The sequence below is a fragment of the Strix aluco genome, chromosome 15 (assembly GCF_031877795.1).
Source record: "Strix aluco isolate bStrAlu1 chromosome 15, bStrAlu1.hap1, whole genome shotgun sequence".
Classification (NCBI taxonomy): domain Eukaryota; kingdom Metazoa; phylum Chordata; class Aves; order Strigiformes; family Strigidae; genus Strix; species Strix aluco.
This window is the reverse complement of record NC_133945.1, coordinates 9,446,534-9,464,220: the sequence shown is the minus strand read 5'-3', so window position 1 is coordinate 9,464,220 and position 17,687 is coordinate 9,446,534. Positions and strand designations below refer to the sequence as shown.

Here is a 17,687-nt window from a genome sequence, read left to right as displayed (position 1 = left end):
ACTCCCAACTAGAACAATATATTTTAATCCATCATCATGTTATTTTTACTACTTCATTGTTTTATTTGCCATTATTGCACTTTTTCTGTTTACATCTAAGCTGATATGAACTAAAGGCCAAATGTCTAAACTAAATAAATATTTTGTTAATGCTAATTTAGGCTGACTGTTTATTAATAGAACTTGTTTTCTATACATAATGAAGAGGAATAACAGAGGTTGTTGTTGAAGTTTGCATACACAATTTTCATTATTTGGTTTGCCTATGCAGAGGAGAAGGTCAACTCTGGTCATGCTTTTTTGTCATGTATACCATTTTTATCAATTTTATTTATTTTTATATTAAATTGTATTTGAGGTACATTGTAAATTTGAAGTAGAAGGATAGAAATCATCAGCTTTTGTCAGATACAATGGGTTGGCAAGAAGCATGTGTAGAGAAGTGTCTTATGTAATTTAACGTATGAAACTTTAATTTAGAAATTACCATTTTTGTTGTAACGCTGCTGGATTGGCCTTTGTCCGGTAAAGGTTTTCTGTAATCATGGAACATGTTAATGTGTTTTCACATTAAAATGGTGTCAAAACAGGTACCTGTTGAGTATTGCTAAACAAAAACAACTAATTTGCTTCTTAATGAGCCAGTAATAATGTGCCAACATTTCAGTCTATTTACTTTTAAGTCAGACAGTGTATCTGGTTGAGCATGTATTTCGGAAGATGTGCTTCGTAAACAAGCCTTTTAAAGTCTACACTAGTAAAAGATATTTTCATAAACTACATCAATGAAAGCTCTGATCGTATTGTGAAAAACGTGTGAATAGGAGTATTTATGTGCTAACCCCTTAAAATAATAACTGGTAGGGTATTTGGAATATACCACAGGAAGTTAAATGATATTTGGGCCAAACTCTTCTCTTATTTTTTGCAATTCAGATGCTAATTCCTTTAAGAATAAGAACAGTTACATCGCATGCACTTTTTCCTTCTTTTTCTCTTGTTCACATCATGATGGGAAGTAAGAGAACAAAAGTGCCCAGGAGGCTGCCCTCTAACTTCACTTACTGGGATCACTTTAATTTCTGCTGTGCCACAGCATGTGTGTTCAGCCTTCCAATTAGAACTTGCAAAATGAGTTTTGCTTGCAATAGTGTATCAGAGTATCACTAAAGGATTATGACTGTGTTCTGGTTCAGTGGCATCCTCCAAAATAATTAATCTATAAAAATCTGTGGGTTTGTCTGTTGAGCAAATAGCTACAGGCTTTCCTTTCTTTTGTAAATCCCCTTTTGATATTTAAGAAACCATTTTCCAGGTATTTCTAGAGGACTCTATTTCTGTAATTTGTTTGTACAAGTTTTTTCTGTTGCTAGATTTGGAATGTTTTTGTATGCACTTCAGATAAATTATTTTATTGTAAAGCTTTAGGTTGCAAAACCAGGAAGTATATACATTGATATATTTTAGTCCTGTGTTTAAATACGTGAGGAATTGAAGAGTCAGAAGAGAGAGAGCAGTAAGCATTGTATGTGAAACTTAAACCTCACATAGCCCAGGCCATTTTCCAGTTGGGTTGGCATTAAGTGCCTGGTGAAAGGTGAAGTTAACTTTGTTGATCTAGTCTCACCCACTGCTGTCCTAAAACAAGTTAGCACTCATGTTAGACAAAGAACTGCTCTTTGTTTAAAAATAACTTGAAGTTGCCAGTCCTTTCAGAGAATGTAATTATTTCCTCTGGGGAAAAAAGAATACCGTGCCTTATCTACTCAAGGAAAGCATTTAGATGCCCTTTCCTGCTTTCTTTGTCCTGCAATAATCTGCTTTTTTTAGCAAGAACATTTCTGCTATCAACATTTTTCTCTGGTGGAGCCTGGTGAAAATAACCTCAGTCTGTATTGTCCTGTGATGCACTCCTGGTAAATACATGTAATACGTCAACTATATTTGTCCCTTTCTCCCACGGAGTTTAATAAAAGAAATTATTTTGATGAATAGCTTTTAGATTTAACAGACAACACTGTTTTGGGTTATACATCCATCTGGTCCAGTTCCTAAATTGTCAGCTTGATGATGTATGTGAATGTATACAGCAGAAACAGATGACTGGAGGGACTTGTGAAACCCTGCAGAGAATTAAGTCGGCAGATTGTTTCCCCCAGTGAGCAATTTTATAGAGCTTGTAAACCTGCCCAGGGCTTACCTCTTACAGGATACAGGAGTTCTCAGGAATGGAGGTTCAGACATATTCCATATTCCTTTTGAATATCCATCTTCATTATTGTCAGGTTGTCTAGGTTCAAAGTGAAGAGTAGAGGTTCGCTCTTCATTTGTTTAGCGTTGCTAAGCAGGATTTAGCAAGACTATCTGTATTTATTTGATTAGGCTCCAGCAGAAATGATCAGGTGCATCTGAGTTGGATTGCATGAGAGTAGGATTATGATATAGTATAGTAAGTGTAACATGTAGGAGTGTGGTGGTTGTTTTCTTCTTTGACAACTTGTATATTATACACCAGTGAGATGAGACGAGACTAAACTTTATGTTGTATTTCTTCAAGTAAGTGTCTGTGTTATATGTTTTGGCCAGTCACTCATGGACTCTTCCTGTCTTCTGACTTACTGTTTACTTACTGTTTAAAGTTGAACAGAAAGGCTACATGTGCAGAATTCATACATTTCACTTGGATAATATTTTCTCATCTCTTTAAGGTGACTGAGGACTTGCACAAAATTCTACCAAACTTACAAAGCCAAGCTTTACCTAAAACAGTTGATCCACTTTCTCTCTTATGCCCATACTCTTTTTAACAATTTAGAAGAGCAGTTTTTGTGAAGGAAAGTCTTTTGCCTGATTACTTGAAACAAAATGCTCAAACTCTGAAGACGATCTCCTGTCTTTCCTTGCATTAATTGGCAGTCTCATTAAAGGTATTACACTGTCCTCCAAGACATGCCTTAGCTAGTAGACTAAGTGGTTTCATTTTTTTTGCTTTAAAAATTTTTGTTAAATAGAATTTGATCTTTTTCCAACCAGGTTTGAGGGAAAGTTTATAAATGGTCTTTTTTCTTTGACATAGACTCACCACTCTCAGTTATTCCTTTTTATTAATTATTTCATAAATGTTCTAACACAACTAGTAGACGGTAGTCATTACCTATTCCTTCTCATGACTATTGTCCAGAATAACGAAGTTAATGAAGTAGAGCCTACTTGTGCTTAATTTAATGTTGTGGTGATACAACAGAGATGTCTTTTTATTTTCTACTCAGATAAATTGCACTAAAATATAATGATTACATGAATTACTTCCAAAGAATAACACTCTTCAAGCTTACATTCCTTAACATTTTGTAACTTTAAAAAACTCCTGCTGATGATGATTTTTTATGCAAAAGAACTTTTTTTCTGTTCTGTGATTTGGACATAATATATTGTGTAATTATTACTTCTGTCCTGAGAAATCTATCCATACTAGAAGGAAAACAATTTTCCCTTCTATTTGAGTACATGATTATACATTCTGTATATATCCACGCTTCTGATAATGGGTTTTAACCAATATTTTATTGATTTGCTGTTGTTACATACAGAGTAATAGCTTTCAGGTCTTTGGAATTTCCTAATTTTAACATACTTAATGTCTTCTTTACAAATGGCACAAATAAATATTGAATATTAGTAACACTGTGAGCTGTATATCTCTTCAAGATGTTTGGGTACATAAGTACTAGCTCTTAGAATGATTTTTTAACTGTTTCTTATATTACAGTTCATAGTGCAGTGAATGCAATATCTGATTTATGATCAAATTTTTACTTGTACATCCTTTAAAATTTTAAGCACATTAACTGTAGCATGTTTGCAAATAGTAATTATTGACTATATTTTATTTTTTCTTATCACCAAGTATCATGGTTAGACAAAGGTACTGTGTCCTGAACATTGGAATACTTTGGGACGAGCAATTCATTGCTCCTACATCCTATAGGATACACAGAGTCAATATAATAGTTCTGTACGCAGAGCATCTGCTTATGATACCTTCAGGCCTTGGCATTAAAAGAAAAAAACAAACAAAACCAACAAAAAAAACCAACCAACCAAAACTCCCCCAAAATCCAAACCCCAAAATACCAAAACAAGAAGAAAAACTCTTAAACCTTAATAAAGTTATGACATTATTTTCAAAACACTATTTAAGTTCCCTCTCTGCCTGACTGGGGTTTAACCCTGTCTGACTTACAAATAAATCTTTTATTTTTCCTTTACATATCCTTTTGATGTATGTCATCCATCAACGTTAGCAAGAACAGTGAATGCATTGATCTATTGCTACACTTGGCAAGTTAAATAACACTTTATGTAAGAAGTATTGATTTATAAAATCCAGTACATGTAATTAACATTAGAACTGTCAAAAGCTTGAAAACAGTATTAACTTACTGTTTATTTATAACCCAAAGAAAATTAAATAAAATATTCACATTAATAAACTAACTCCTTTTTTTTCCTTCAGATGTGTCAAACCAAGTTATGTTTTCAAGAACAGGGATATGTTTCTTCCAATTCTGACAAGAAAAAATTATGTGTTTCGTCAGTATAGATGAAAATAATTCTATAGTCTCTAGATATGTGTATTATCCCTGAGGTGGTGAAAGAATTCCACTTGGGTAGTTCTGAAAGGGTTTAGTGTAAAAAACGCAGAAATAAGTGACAATATTAGGGAAAATTAAGGTAGCCAATTTATGTCAGGGTTTCAAAGAGCCTTTGATCTGGCCCTCAATTAGTGCCTGCTCTTCTGCATGAAAGTACGCAAAGGTGTATCTCCCTGTTTGCATGTAGAGTGTATTGCCCAGCTGTCTACACAAATTACACAATGAGGTACTTTGAGAGCTCTGCAACGATCACTTTGTGCTTCTGTTTCTGTCTCAAGCATTAACTAGGTCCCTGTTCAGGAGTTTCCTTAAGATGATGGGAATATTTCAATTGAGTTCCGTGAACTTTGGGTGGGAGTGTTGATCTGCTCGAGGGTAGGGAGGCTCTGCAGAGAGATCTGGCCAGGCTGGAGCGATGGGCTGAGGCCAACTGGAGGAGTTTCAATAAGGCCAAGTGCTGGGTTCTGCACTTGGGCCCCAACAACCCCCAGCAGCGCTACAGGCTTTGGGAGGAGTGGCTGGAGAGCTGCCAGTCAGAGAGGGACCTGGGGGTGTTGATCGACAGCCGGCTGAACATGAGCCAGCAGTGTGCCCAGGTGGCCAAGAAGGCCAATGGCATCCTGGCTTGTATCAGAAATAGCGTGGCCAGCAGGGACAGAGAAAGGATCTTACCCCTGGACTTGGCACTGGTGAGGCCGCACCTCGATGAGTGGGTTCAGTTTTGGGCCCCTCACTCCATAAAGAACATTGAATGACTTGAGCGTGTCCAGAGAAGGGCAACGAAGCTGGTGCAGGGTCTGGAACACAGGTCTGATGGGGAGCGGCTGAGGGAACTGGGGGGGTTTAGTCTGGAGAAGAGGAGGCTGAGGGGAGACCTCATCGCCCTCTACAACTCCCTGAAAGGAGGGTGCAGAGAGCGGGGATGAGTCTCTTGAACCAAGGAACAAGCGCCAGGACAGGAGGTAATGGCCTCAAGCTGCGCCAGGGCAGGGTCAGACTGGCTCTTAGGAAGTATTTCTTTGCAGAAGGGGTTGTTGGGCGTTGGAATGGGCTGCCCAGGGCAGGGGGGGAGTCCCCATCCCTGGAGGGGTTTGAGTCGGGTTGAGCCAGCGCTGAGGGATCTGGTGGAGTTGGGAACGGTCAGCGTGAGGTTCATGGTTGGGCCGGAGGAGCTTCAGGGGCTTTTCCAACCTTGATGATTCTGTAACTCTAGACTGTGCTTTGATTGCATTTTTGTCCTAATTCGGCATCACATAAGGATATGAACAATCCTGTGTCCATTCAGTATTGCGTATGATCATGTGCTTACCACCGTTGAATTCAGTAGCACCACTGAGATCCTTTGAACTGAGTTTGTTGAAGCAGGCCTTATCCAATTTATAAATCTATTTACATTTTTCAAGTTTAAAGGACAAAAAAAGAAAATTAAGAGTTACATGTAAACAAAGTAACAATAGCAGTAAGGAGTGGGCGTTGGTTTTTAACAAAGATTTGTGCATGAATCATTTCCCCTTCAGTCCCCTTCATCAAAAGAGATCTGTGTTTATATCTTCTATGGATATTCATAGTTGCTTTGCTATTTAGAAAGAATTCTCTACTTGAAATAATAAATAGGTGGCCTTACATGGCTTTCAAGACTGACGGTACCTTTGCTGTGCCATTGTTTCCTTCTGCTGCACTCATGTTCCTGTTCTGGTACTTCCAGACACTTGTCAGCTATTTACTTGTTTCATTTAATTAATGTTCTACAAAATAACCCACCGAGAATGCCTCTTATACCAAGGATGAACTCGTGGAAAGCACATTTATGTTTTCATCTTTTCTGTTCTGTTAAATGTTCTGTAGGGTTTCATCCTGCCTTCGTCCTGGTGTAAGTTGGAATATTTAGTGGATATATATTGATGGATGGGTATCAGTGTGCTCAGACTGGCCCTACAGTAGTTGGAGATATTAGATTATGTCATAACAACAGTAGCTTCCTTTGCAGTTAAAATAACGAAGGAAATCCTGCTATATTTGGATTCTCATTCTGTAAGGTAGTTCTGCCTTCCACCTGGTGTGTGCCGAGATTTAAACAGTAACAACTTACTTCCTTGAGAGCCCCACAAGTCTCTGTAAAAATCACTAGATATGAAGAGACTATAAAAAGTGTGGAGGTTATGCTTTGATACCAAATTCAGCCCAGAGAGGTTGTAGGTTTCTTCGGAGGTTTTGTTTTGGTTTTGATAGTTAATGGGTTCTCTTTTATTTCCCCACTTTGTACTTTATCATGCCTTTTTCTCTCAGTATATTTGTAGCTTTCTTGAAGATACCCTCATGAATATTTCAAAAAATAATTCTGCAGCCTTTTTTGAGGATGAACTACACTAAACGTAACTTAAGAACATAATCTGTAGCTTCATGATTTTTAATCTTACAGCAGATGTTCCATGAATTCATGAAACTATGAATTGTGATTGCCTTCTGATTTATAACAAACCAATTTTTTTTTTTTTTGACCTGACTCAACTGAAGTATTGCAGGAGGTCAGAAAGTGAAACTAAAACATGAGGTGTAGAAATTAAATGGGAAAAGGAAACCTTAGTGAGACTTTAGGTTAATACATCAGGCGCTGCTTGAGGCTCAGTGAAAATGATATCAGCTCTCTTTTTTTTTTTTTTTTTGTATTCTTTTTTTCCTCCTTGGCTGGCCTGCTAAAGAAATCAATTTTAAGAAAAAAATGCTACAATTGGATGTGGGAAAATTTTTCGCAGTGTATTTGGAGATAACCAAAACAGTTTTATGTTGAATTTTAGATGGAGTGATGTTGCCAACCGCTGTCTTTTTTACTGTCAGAATCAAGGTCCTGTAAAAACTCTTTTGTGCTTTTGTGGGCTCTCCTCCTTTCAGTTCTGTTTTGAGTGTTTCTAATAAAACTCAAGAAATCTTTTCTCAAAAGGGAATTCTTCTTCAAGAAGGGATCCTGTAGTGATTGAAAAGATGGTCTTTAAATAGAGGATAGAGTGTGAGGCAGTAGATTTTATGAATGCAAAGAATAGGTTATGTTTAAGGACTTTTAAGCAACTGGTGATACTAAGATTTCCTTTTTTATCATAAAAGAACTGCTCTAGCTTTTTTCTGTTGTTTTTTCTCAGCATAACACGCAAATATATTATTGTGGTTCATCTAAAGCTGTTTGTAGGGAAAAATGGAAGAAGGTTGAGAGATATAACAGGAAATGTTTGTGTCTTAAAACAAGGTAGGAAGGTTGGAAATATTAAAACAGGTTTTCTTATAACAAGTCATTTTGTGGTGTGTATCTTAAGAGTTGTAGATGTTTCTAAGGGAATGAATTATGATGTTTGTTCTTTTAAACAGTACTATGTATTAGTCAAGATTTGGGAAAAACATTTGATCTTTTTGTATCAAGAAATGAGGAGCTTAGAAGCAAAATGGAATCTGAATTGCCGTTTAGGTGATTCTGGTATAGAGAACTGATGCTTCAATTAAGGAAAAAAAAAGAATTTTTAATTAAATCTACTTAACTATCAGTTTGAAGCACTCATTTTTGCCACTTGGGACACCTATTCTATTGAATTCTTGAAAGCTAATCATAACTATACATTACAGAATGTTTAGTTTTCCTCTTGGGATAGCGTGCAACAGGTATGCAATCTTAAGTTTAATATTTCTTCCATCCAAATCAAATATATGATTGGCAATTGCCCAATAACTAACGTGCCAATTAGTTGTTTGACCTATTCAAGGCAAAAAATGCTACCCATTGAAATCTTGTCTCCCAGTGACTGTACATTTAAAAGAAATAAATGTCACTTATTCTAGAAATATGTAGGTTTCCTCGCAGAACTTGCTGAGTCCTGAAACAATTTAATTCCATCCCCAATTAAACCTTTAAAAGCACTATCCATCAACCTCAGCTGATACTGTATTTGCATTTAGAGATTGTAGTCGAGGTATCCAACAAGCAGGTTATCTTTTGTATCAATAGGAGGAGAAAAATGAGTAGTGTGGGCTCATTTACTTGACTTACGAAACTGAGGAAGAAAGACTGATTTAAATACAGTTGCTTCAATATTACTCCAGCATAAAATCAGATATCGTCTTTGATAAAAGTTCAGGAAACCCACTTTAAGAGAATGCTTTATACCATTGTGTGAAAATTCTTAACTATGGCAGTATATTTGAAAAATAACCTGATATTTTAATGAAATATTCACTATGATGCATCAGTCCTTTCAAATCCAGGCTTAGAATGAGGTAGTAAAATCCAATTTAAATTTAATTGTTCTACTTGGTGATTTATGTCACACTTCCAACCAAGAAAATTTGAATCTCAAATATCCAATATTTTGGGTAGAATAGCCTTCCTGCAAATCAATACAGTTAAAGTGACTGAATGCTCTAACATATGTTTGACATTGTTGACAGTTTATGAATAGATCATATAATAACTTTCACAGCATCTCACAAATGCATTTTAGAAGGTTTGAATTCAAAAGAAGATTGATTCAAATATATCTGAGTTCAATCTGACTTCCTGGTACGTTTCCCAAGATTTACTATGTAATACTTCCTAATTCTTATGCCATATAAGCTACTGAAGTTCATTTCCACAAGAGAATACAACTTGCATCCAGAGCTAGCACATGTATGCCTGCGTATCAGGAACTAAGATAATAAGATTAAAAGATCCTTTTGAAAAGGAAAAAAAGAAAAATCTTTTCCATATTCAAGCTGGGAATAAGAAGAAAATGGTCCTGGTTCCCCAGAAGGTTGCAGTTATCAGCTGTCAGTCAGTGCAGAGCAGCTCGTACTCAGCTGTATGTGCTCTGAAGCATCAGTTTGTGAATGTCACAGATGAACTTTAATCTGTTCTGGGTGGGATTCTGCTGTCCATAGTTGTACCTACTTCCTTTGGATTACCGGAAAGATTCTTCTTCTCTTTAGTCTGCGTTTCCTGACTCTAGTTTCCTTTTTAATTTAACTATACTTTTGTGTTATGCATTCAATCCCCTAGACGGATCTTTTAAAATACTCTTTTTATGGCAGTTCTCATTAACCTACCTGAAGATGGCTCACATCCCTTTTCCTTGCAAACAGTGAGAGCAAAAGCATTTCTGTATTGTTGCACTTCTCATGAGCTGATTGTTCAGCCTCTGTAGGTAATTTATTTATCTAGTCTCATTTTCCTGGAAAATTCCTCAGAGATATTATGTTGGGGTTTTTTTTGTCGGTTGATTGTAGCTGTAGACATGCATATGAAGAAGGGGTGATGTGCATCATGCTTTGACTAGGCACTAATAAGCTAAAATCAATATAGGTGTGGTTTTTAATATACTAATGTATTTTTGTTTGGGTTTACTGAAAAATATATCTCAGTCAAAAATATATTTTCAGTATTATATCTGTTGAGTGAACTGAGCAATGGAAAGACAGCTGCTCAAATGATATTTGTTAGTGATTGAGCTGTATTTGCTCTGACTTGCTGATTTATGAACAGGTTAATCTACTTCTAATATTCAATATTGGCTTACCTAAAAATGACTTAAAAGTAGAGATACATAACAAAGACAAATAGCGGTGGCAGTGAGGATCTCTTAACCTGTTCTCTGCACTCACTACCTTATTCTTCTGCTGTGTGTGTTCAGAACTAAAGTAACTGATTTTCTCAGGATGTGAGCATGTGATTTTACTTGTAACTGTCATTATCCAACATTTCTGGAGGAAAAAAAATGCTGAGATTTTAACAGGGTATTTGCAGTGCTTTTTACTGATGAAGGTGATGTGGTACTTCCCTGGAGTGTGGTAACTTTCCTCTCTCAGGGGGATAGAGAACAACATCAAATTGCATCTTCAGTTAAAATGTATGAATTCCTGAGGGATGGGACTGCAAGACTGCTTTCAAGATCTTGTAGCACTCTGTAGTAACTGAACAATCTATTTAATCTGACTTTGCTTTATGTATTTTACAATTGTAAACTGTTGGAGGGCTAAGAATCATTAGCCAAACTTTGTTAATGTGTTTATTAGAGAGTATGTTTGAGGTCCTGGAGATGATACTCTCCTCAGTTTCTGAAGTCATGTTGACTCACGCTCTCCTTACGAGATTAGGTTCCATGGTTAACTAATGAGTAGCAACTCTTGGAATTTTTGTTTTCATTCCATACAGTACAAAGCTGTACAGTCAGACTGTCCTCTCCTCTTACAGACTGTATTTGTAAATTCATGCCTGAACATGATTTTCAGGGAGAATATAGAGTATGAGTGAGCTCTCAGCTATTCTGTGATGCATCTTGTCTGCTAGGGCTGGGGAGAAGCCCAAAGTAGATAACAATTGCATACAGCATCAGTTTTGTATTTAAATGTCGGCATTAATCCAAACAAAAGTGTACGGGCATTGTTGAATTAGGTCCTGAAACTATATTTGGAGATAAAATCCATCTAAGCTTTGCACGTACCAAAGAAAGAAAATAGATGGGCTAACCTGGCGGTATAATGGAACTCTTGCAGTTTAATGATGCACAAAAGCAAGGCAGACATATTTTAGAGCAAATTTCCAGATAATTTTGGCATATTCAATTCTATTTTTTCTTGAGATTTACATAAAAATAAATCTGCACCATCCTGTTAAGGATACTGGTCAGAATGTTAGTGAATTTGGTAAGCAGTCTTAATGAAAATTTGTAGAAGCTGCATATATGTGCCATCCTTTCACTCCTCCTTGCAACTCAGATAATTTTTTTATTATTTTTAAATCAGCGTAGCTGAAGAGCCAGAGAGGCTGGAAGCATTGACACATTTAGCATTTAGAAGAAAGCAACAGGGTATAGCATGAATGCTTGCTTTTTTTGTAAGCAGAAAACTATTTTTAGCTAAGAATATTAATTCTAGTATTTTATTATTCCTGTTTCTAGGACTCAGAAAGGCTTTTTATTAGCTTTTTGCTCCATCCTTCAGGAGAAAAAAACTGAGATGTTCTCATGGCTTCTAAACACTTGGTTGGATAAGGTTAGCCTTATGGTGAGCCCTTCCTGTATTTAATTAATAAAGTGCAAGTATCTCATACCTATTAAACAACCCGCTTATCTTCCATCCCTTAACCACTTATTCCAGTCCTACAATTTTTTTCCTGAGATGGCTTTCATTTTTCCTGCCAATTTTCCCATTACTCTGGGATGCTCTGTAACAACCGAACTTGTCCTTGTAGGTCCGGTTTAAAATTCTGCTTTCCATTACAGCGTAAAGATGTAAAGCTCAGGGTGCAGCACCATTTTGATCATGTGTCTGAGGTGTGAGCAGCACTGTGCTGAAGAAATGCCAAAGTCATCAAAGCTTTACTGCTACCTCTTTTCATGGAATCTTTGCTCAGTATTTTATTTTCATTTCTGCTTTCAGTGCATATTTAGTGAGCTCTGATTACATAATTGAATTTGATAAACTGATGGTATGTGATTGATGAGAAAGTCAGGAATAAAAGATTAGAAGATAAAATTACTTCAAGGGTTTAAGTAAATCTTCCAGAGAGCTGGGGTAATTTATAAAGCATGCTATATTCTTTATAAAAATATTCCCATAGGTCTATTAAATTTTAGCTTCTACCAGAATTGGATTGAGTTTTGAGAATCATTTTCATGTAATACCAGCTTGATTGTGATACTTTAAATGGGAGATAGCTCTGAGTGGGTTGCAGCATCACTGGGTTTGGAATATTTGAGTGGGAAATGTAGGGCTGAATGACAGACTTGTGGGCAGCAGTCTTTGTCTTTCAAATAAATAATCTTTTCTTGGAAAGACATAAGTTAGAAGGAGTAAGTGGATAATTCAGAGTGAAATAATGAAAGAGGTTATACTGCTTGAGTCTTTAAATCACTGAAAAACAGGATCAACAAATTACTCAGAGGTTTATAGTGCAGATACCAGTTTTATTGTAATCTCCCTGGATGTCTCAACTTTCTTCAAGAAGGAAGAGTTTAACAAGCTCATTTCATGAGCCTCTATATACTAGCAGGTAAATGTCATTGTTTTCAGGGGACTTGGCACTAATCATTTCAATTTACCAATTGGACTCTGTTACAACTCCTTCCCCTACATACCAGCACTCCCTGCCACTGTCTTTTCATCTCTAGAGGAAGCCTGACACCTTTAATCTTGCAAGGGTCGAATGTCTGTCTCATAACTCCTTTGGGAGACTCCCCAAAGTATATGTGAAGCCTCTTGAGAGGATTTAACATTTCCTCACTTGCCTAGAAATATCTTTGTAAAAAATTGCTTTTTGCTCTGGGTATAAAATAACTGTATTTCACACTAACGCCATCTAACTCTGACGAATTTTTCTTTATAAAGTTTTAAAATATTGGTTGATTTTACTAGTTAGGAGAAAATGGGAATTGAGATAAGACTTCTTCACAATATTTGCAGTCATTAAAAAAAAAAAAAAAGCAGCTTTGCAGGATATAATCTCGGTCATGTAATAGAGTGGAGAAGTGCAAAAAACATCTTTGGTTTGCCTGGGACTATCTGCTAGTTTGGAACTGTTCCTATGTTCTCATACCTTGCATTGTCATAGCTACCTGTATATCCAATTTATAGAAATATTACTGATCTGCACTAGCCATTAATCAATTTGGTTTTCAAATTAGCATTGCAGCATTTTAAAATGCTACAAATCAGAAAAGGGTCTTATAAAAAAATGAAGCTTTTTAGTTTGTTTTAGTTTAGTTTTCAGTTTGTTAGGTCAGATTTTGTGTGATAGTTTATAAGTTGATGATGATGTGCTTTTTTTCTGCAGAAATAATTACAGCTTTCTGAAGTTAAATTCTGAAAACTAGGGAGACAATTTGTCCATGCAAATCATCAATTGTGTATGCAGCTGATGTTCAACTTTATAGCCAATTGTAGCAAATAGTTTGGCAACAGTCAACCTGTGACTCCTTGACCACACTCAGCTGAAGCGCAGCTGCTACCCTGGGACTGTACGATTAGGCTGATAATGAGTCTGTGGCACCATGTGGTCTGCTAAGTAATAAAAATTCCCTGATAAGAGGCAAAGCGAAAGATAAGGGCTTAGAGAGGTTGACATCACCAGGCCAAGCTGCATACCCACTGCCATTCCAGTCTTCAGTGGAACGTGAGGGCACCTTGAAAGCCACTGACACCCCTTGGCTCGAGCTCCTTCTTCCCCAGTGTGTGTGGTTGCTGTCTTGTGGCTATCAACTATGAAAGATTATAGTATGTGACCTGTGGATTCCAAAATTTCAGACAACCTTGAATAGTACATGAGTTCACTTCCCCATAAACTGTAAAAGATAGCTTAAATTCTTCAAATAACAAGTATAAAAATACCTGAGCTTAATCTAAAATAAGTTTTAAAAGAAAGATTAGCAATTTAACTGAATGGTTACTTGCACTGGGACATGTATATATATTTTTTTCTTTATTTTATGTATAAAATATGCACACACACACTACACTCCTAAAAAACAGAGTGCAGTAACGCCTACCTATTGAATATTTTTCCATATTTTGTATTAAATCCCTGACTTTGAATGTAACTTGTGTGTTTTGTATGTATACATAAACATGTTAGTTTTGATTATACAAGGTATTTGTAAACTTCTAAGATTAAGTCTGTAGTTCCTACATAGTTACAAGTAGAAATTTGACATGGAAAGTGTGAAAACCTTCATCATCCAGAGGTGGCAAGGGGTGGGTGTCCAGCAGGTGTAGACTTGTAATAAAACTGCATTTGAGTGGAGCTTTGGCAATTTACTGGTTGAGAATTTTGCTGCTTGGAGTATTTTGAGCATTTGTGATCCACGGGAGAACAAGTGTTTGAGACTGCATGTAACCCTTGAACATTATTGAAGTACCCTAATTCAAAATCTGTTAGTGGTTTCAGGTAATATAATTTAAAACATTTTAGTTGGCAATAACGTTGAAAAACACATTAATCTTGCGATTTTGTGAGTGTTTTTTTTCTAAACTCTTTTTTCTATCAAAATTCTTCATTTACCCTGAGACTTCTCCTGCTGTGATAATCATTTCTATCCAAGATTACTCTTCTGGTTTCTATTCAAGAAATAAAAAAAAAGCTTTGAGTGGATTTAATCCTCACAGAGGAGAGGGGGGGAAAAAAAGCCAGTAGGGCTGTTCACTGCCTGCCACAGCAGACAGTGCTGAAATTCTCATATGTATAAACAACAAACATGGACGAAAGCTTGTCTGAGTGGGCACTTCTCTTCTAAATAAGTTCCAATGACTAAGGTTATCAAGATTTTGTGAATTCTGCCTCTAAAAATGAAGCTTAATTATGAATACAACAGTGTAAGCCTTAACTACTGAATCATGTTGTCTCTTGTTTTACGATGGCCATTTTGAGAAGAAATGAGCTAAATATCGGTGGCTTATACTATACTCACTTAAATAGCTTATAAAACCATTTTCTGTTTGTATTTCAGATGATGTTGCACCATACTTCAAGACTGAACCAGGCTTGCCCCAGATACACTTGGAAGGAAATCGACTTGTACTTACGTGCCTTGCCGAAGGCAGCTGGCCCTTGGAATTTAAGTGGTTACACAATGACAGTGAAATAACCGCCTACTCCAGTGAATATAAGTAAATAAAAGCTATATAATAAATAGCCTTCTCCAAATGTAATTGCAAAAAAACCCCAGAATAAACACACCTCCCTAAATTACCAATACCTCAAAACAACTTTGTAGATACTGATACATTGAGAATGTTTTTTTATTATGAAAGAAGACTGGTTTTTGTAAAATAACATCTCTATGAGGGAATCTCCTTTGCTAAAAATGATACTTCTCACTTTAAAAACAAGGGTCCTAACATAAAATTTTAAACTACCAAAAATACTTTTTGCTGGAGGTGTAATCTTACATGTATCTGTAATAAACAGCAGGTGTATTCCTTAGCTAGATGTTACACATGATGTGCTACTCATCCTTGAACAAAGCTGAGCTCAGTGGGACTAATCTTTCCCATAAGATCTAGAAGAATGGGGTCTATCTTAAATAGTATATGAAAACTTTTGGTTTCACTTCTGAGAATGCGAAAATTAATCTAGCAATTTAACAAACTATTCTTCTATGATTAGGCACTTTGCTCCCAGGACCTCACTGACTCCCTCCCCATTCAACCCATCAAGCAAGAGAAAAACCATACTGTGGTTTATCACAGCTACATTTTTGCTGATAGGCAGCAGATGGCTGGCCAAATACCAAAGCGTAAAACAGCTAAATTTTGTCTGCTTTTCTTTAATGGGAGCATTAACTGGATCTCCCCTATGCAACCGGCAATTTCTATAACCTTATAGAAATTTAGTATTTATGTAACTTACTTGTTGCTTTCAAATTTTGTTGAAATTACCTAGCAAATTCAGAAGTTATGAGGGGTGGATATGTGACAGAAGGAGCCCTTGTATAACACTTGTATCTTTAGCAAACCAGGCTAAATACTGTACTTTTATAGTTACAAAAGTTACTTAAGGTAGGGAAAAATTGTGCTCCATCACTATAGACAGAAATTACAGTATAGATTAGTATAAAAGTGGAGATAATGATATAAAGCTCTATACTCTTACACAAGGTAGTCCATAATTACTTTTCTTAAAGATTTTCAAAACTGTAACCTAACATCAGTTATATTTTCAATATTATTTACCTTTACAGAGCAGTAGGGAAAGAAGTCCCTTAAATAGCATTTTAAAACTTTTTTTGGTCATTTAGCAACTATGTTTCCAACCAAACATACAGTTGTATGTGAACTTTCCTAGACATTAAAGACTTTTGATTCTGATGAGACCACTTACTCCTGAGTAATGATATCTATTAATGGTTGCTGTTTTCAAGCCTTGAGATACGTTGATACCTCAAAATGAGCCATACACACACATAGAAGAGATTTGTGAATACTTTCTAGAAAATAATCTCTAATAGCACAAATAAGCACAGAAGGTTTGAGCGTCACTTTGTGTAAATGCCACTTGTTTTGATCAAAACCAGCAGACTCTGTTGTAGTTTCTTGGTAGAAGGAGCTGACAACAGCTCTTAACCACGTAAGGTGCTGAGAAAGTAAGACAAAGAAATGGTGTGGGAGAACAAAACACATGAACATGGAATCAACAAAAAGCAAAGGTTAGAACTGAAGTTTGTAGATGTGCTAGTCACTGAGAGACTTGTATTTCATGATACGAGAAGAAACCTGAATAAGAACAATGTGTGACATTTTGAAACTAAGATCAGAATGCCATGGTATTTCTTAAATTAGTGCACATCCTAATATAAAATCATAATTTTACTTGTATTGCAGTATAAGTTAGAATCAGTGTGTTGGAACACCTTTCCCAAGCAGTATGTCTACGTATCTGTATACAGTACCTTGTTTCTTATCATTGGACTTAATTTAGTCTAGTGAATGTCAGGTCATGATACAAGCTAGAATTATTAATTTTACATTTTTTATGTTGTTCTTTTCTATTTCTAATTAAAACATCTGCTGCAGAGGTGATTAAGAAGATAGGAAACTACTGGTTTATAATAATAAAATAACATTGATAGAAAATATTAATTTAGAAGTTGCAGCCCTGGTACTACTACTATACCACAGTCAGAGATAAGGCAAACAGGATTTTGATTCTATAGAAATGCAAAGCTTTAAGCTTCCGAAAGGGATTATATGGCATAGGTGCATTAGGATGAATGAAAGCAAGGAAAAGATATGCTTAGACATATAAATTCCAGTTGCAAAATTTAAACTTTGACCCCATAATAGTTTGCTCTGCAGCTCTCTTGGGTAAATACTCTGTTTAAATGCATGAATCTTTCCTCTGTAAGTGACTTCCGCTGCAATTTGAATCATCAATCAAAAATTTTTAGTAATTGATATTAGTTAGTGTGTCTCAGTTAAAGTAATGTCTATATTGTAACGGGATGAAAATATTCAAAGCTTATAACACACCAAGTGAGTAAAGAACTAATTGGAGTCTTTGCATTTTGACATTGGTGACCCTGA

At 36.0% G+C, this 17,687-nt stretch overlaps 1 protein-coding gene across 3 annotated transcripts in view; it reads left to right on the top strand.

Moving 5' to 3' along the window:
* Window positions 1-17,687, top strand: part of SDK1 (sidekick cell adhesion molecule 1) — a 416,682-nt gene that overhangs the window by 107,019 nt on the left and 291,976 nt on the right. For all 3 annotated transcript variants that reach the window (XM_074840972.1, XM_074840973.1, XM_074840971.1), the window contains exon 2: window positions 15,113-15,272. In XM_074840972.1, coding sequence (XP_074697073.1) covers window positions 15,113-15,272 — 160 coding nt within the window. The remainder of the gene's footprint in view (window positions 1-15,112; window positions 15,273-17,687) is intronic.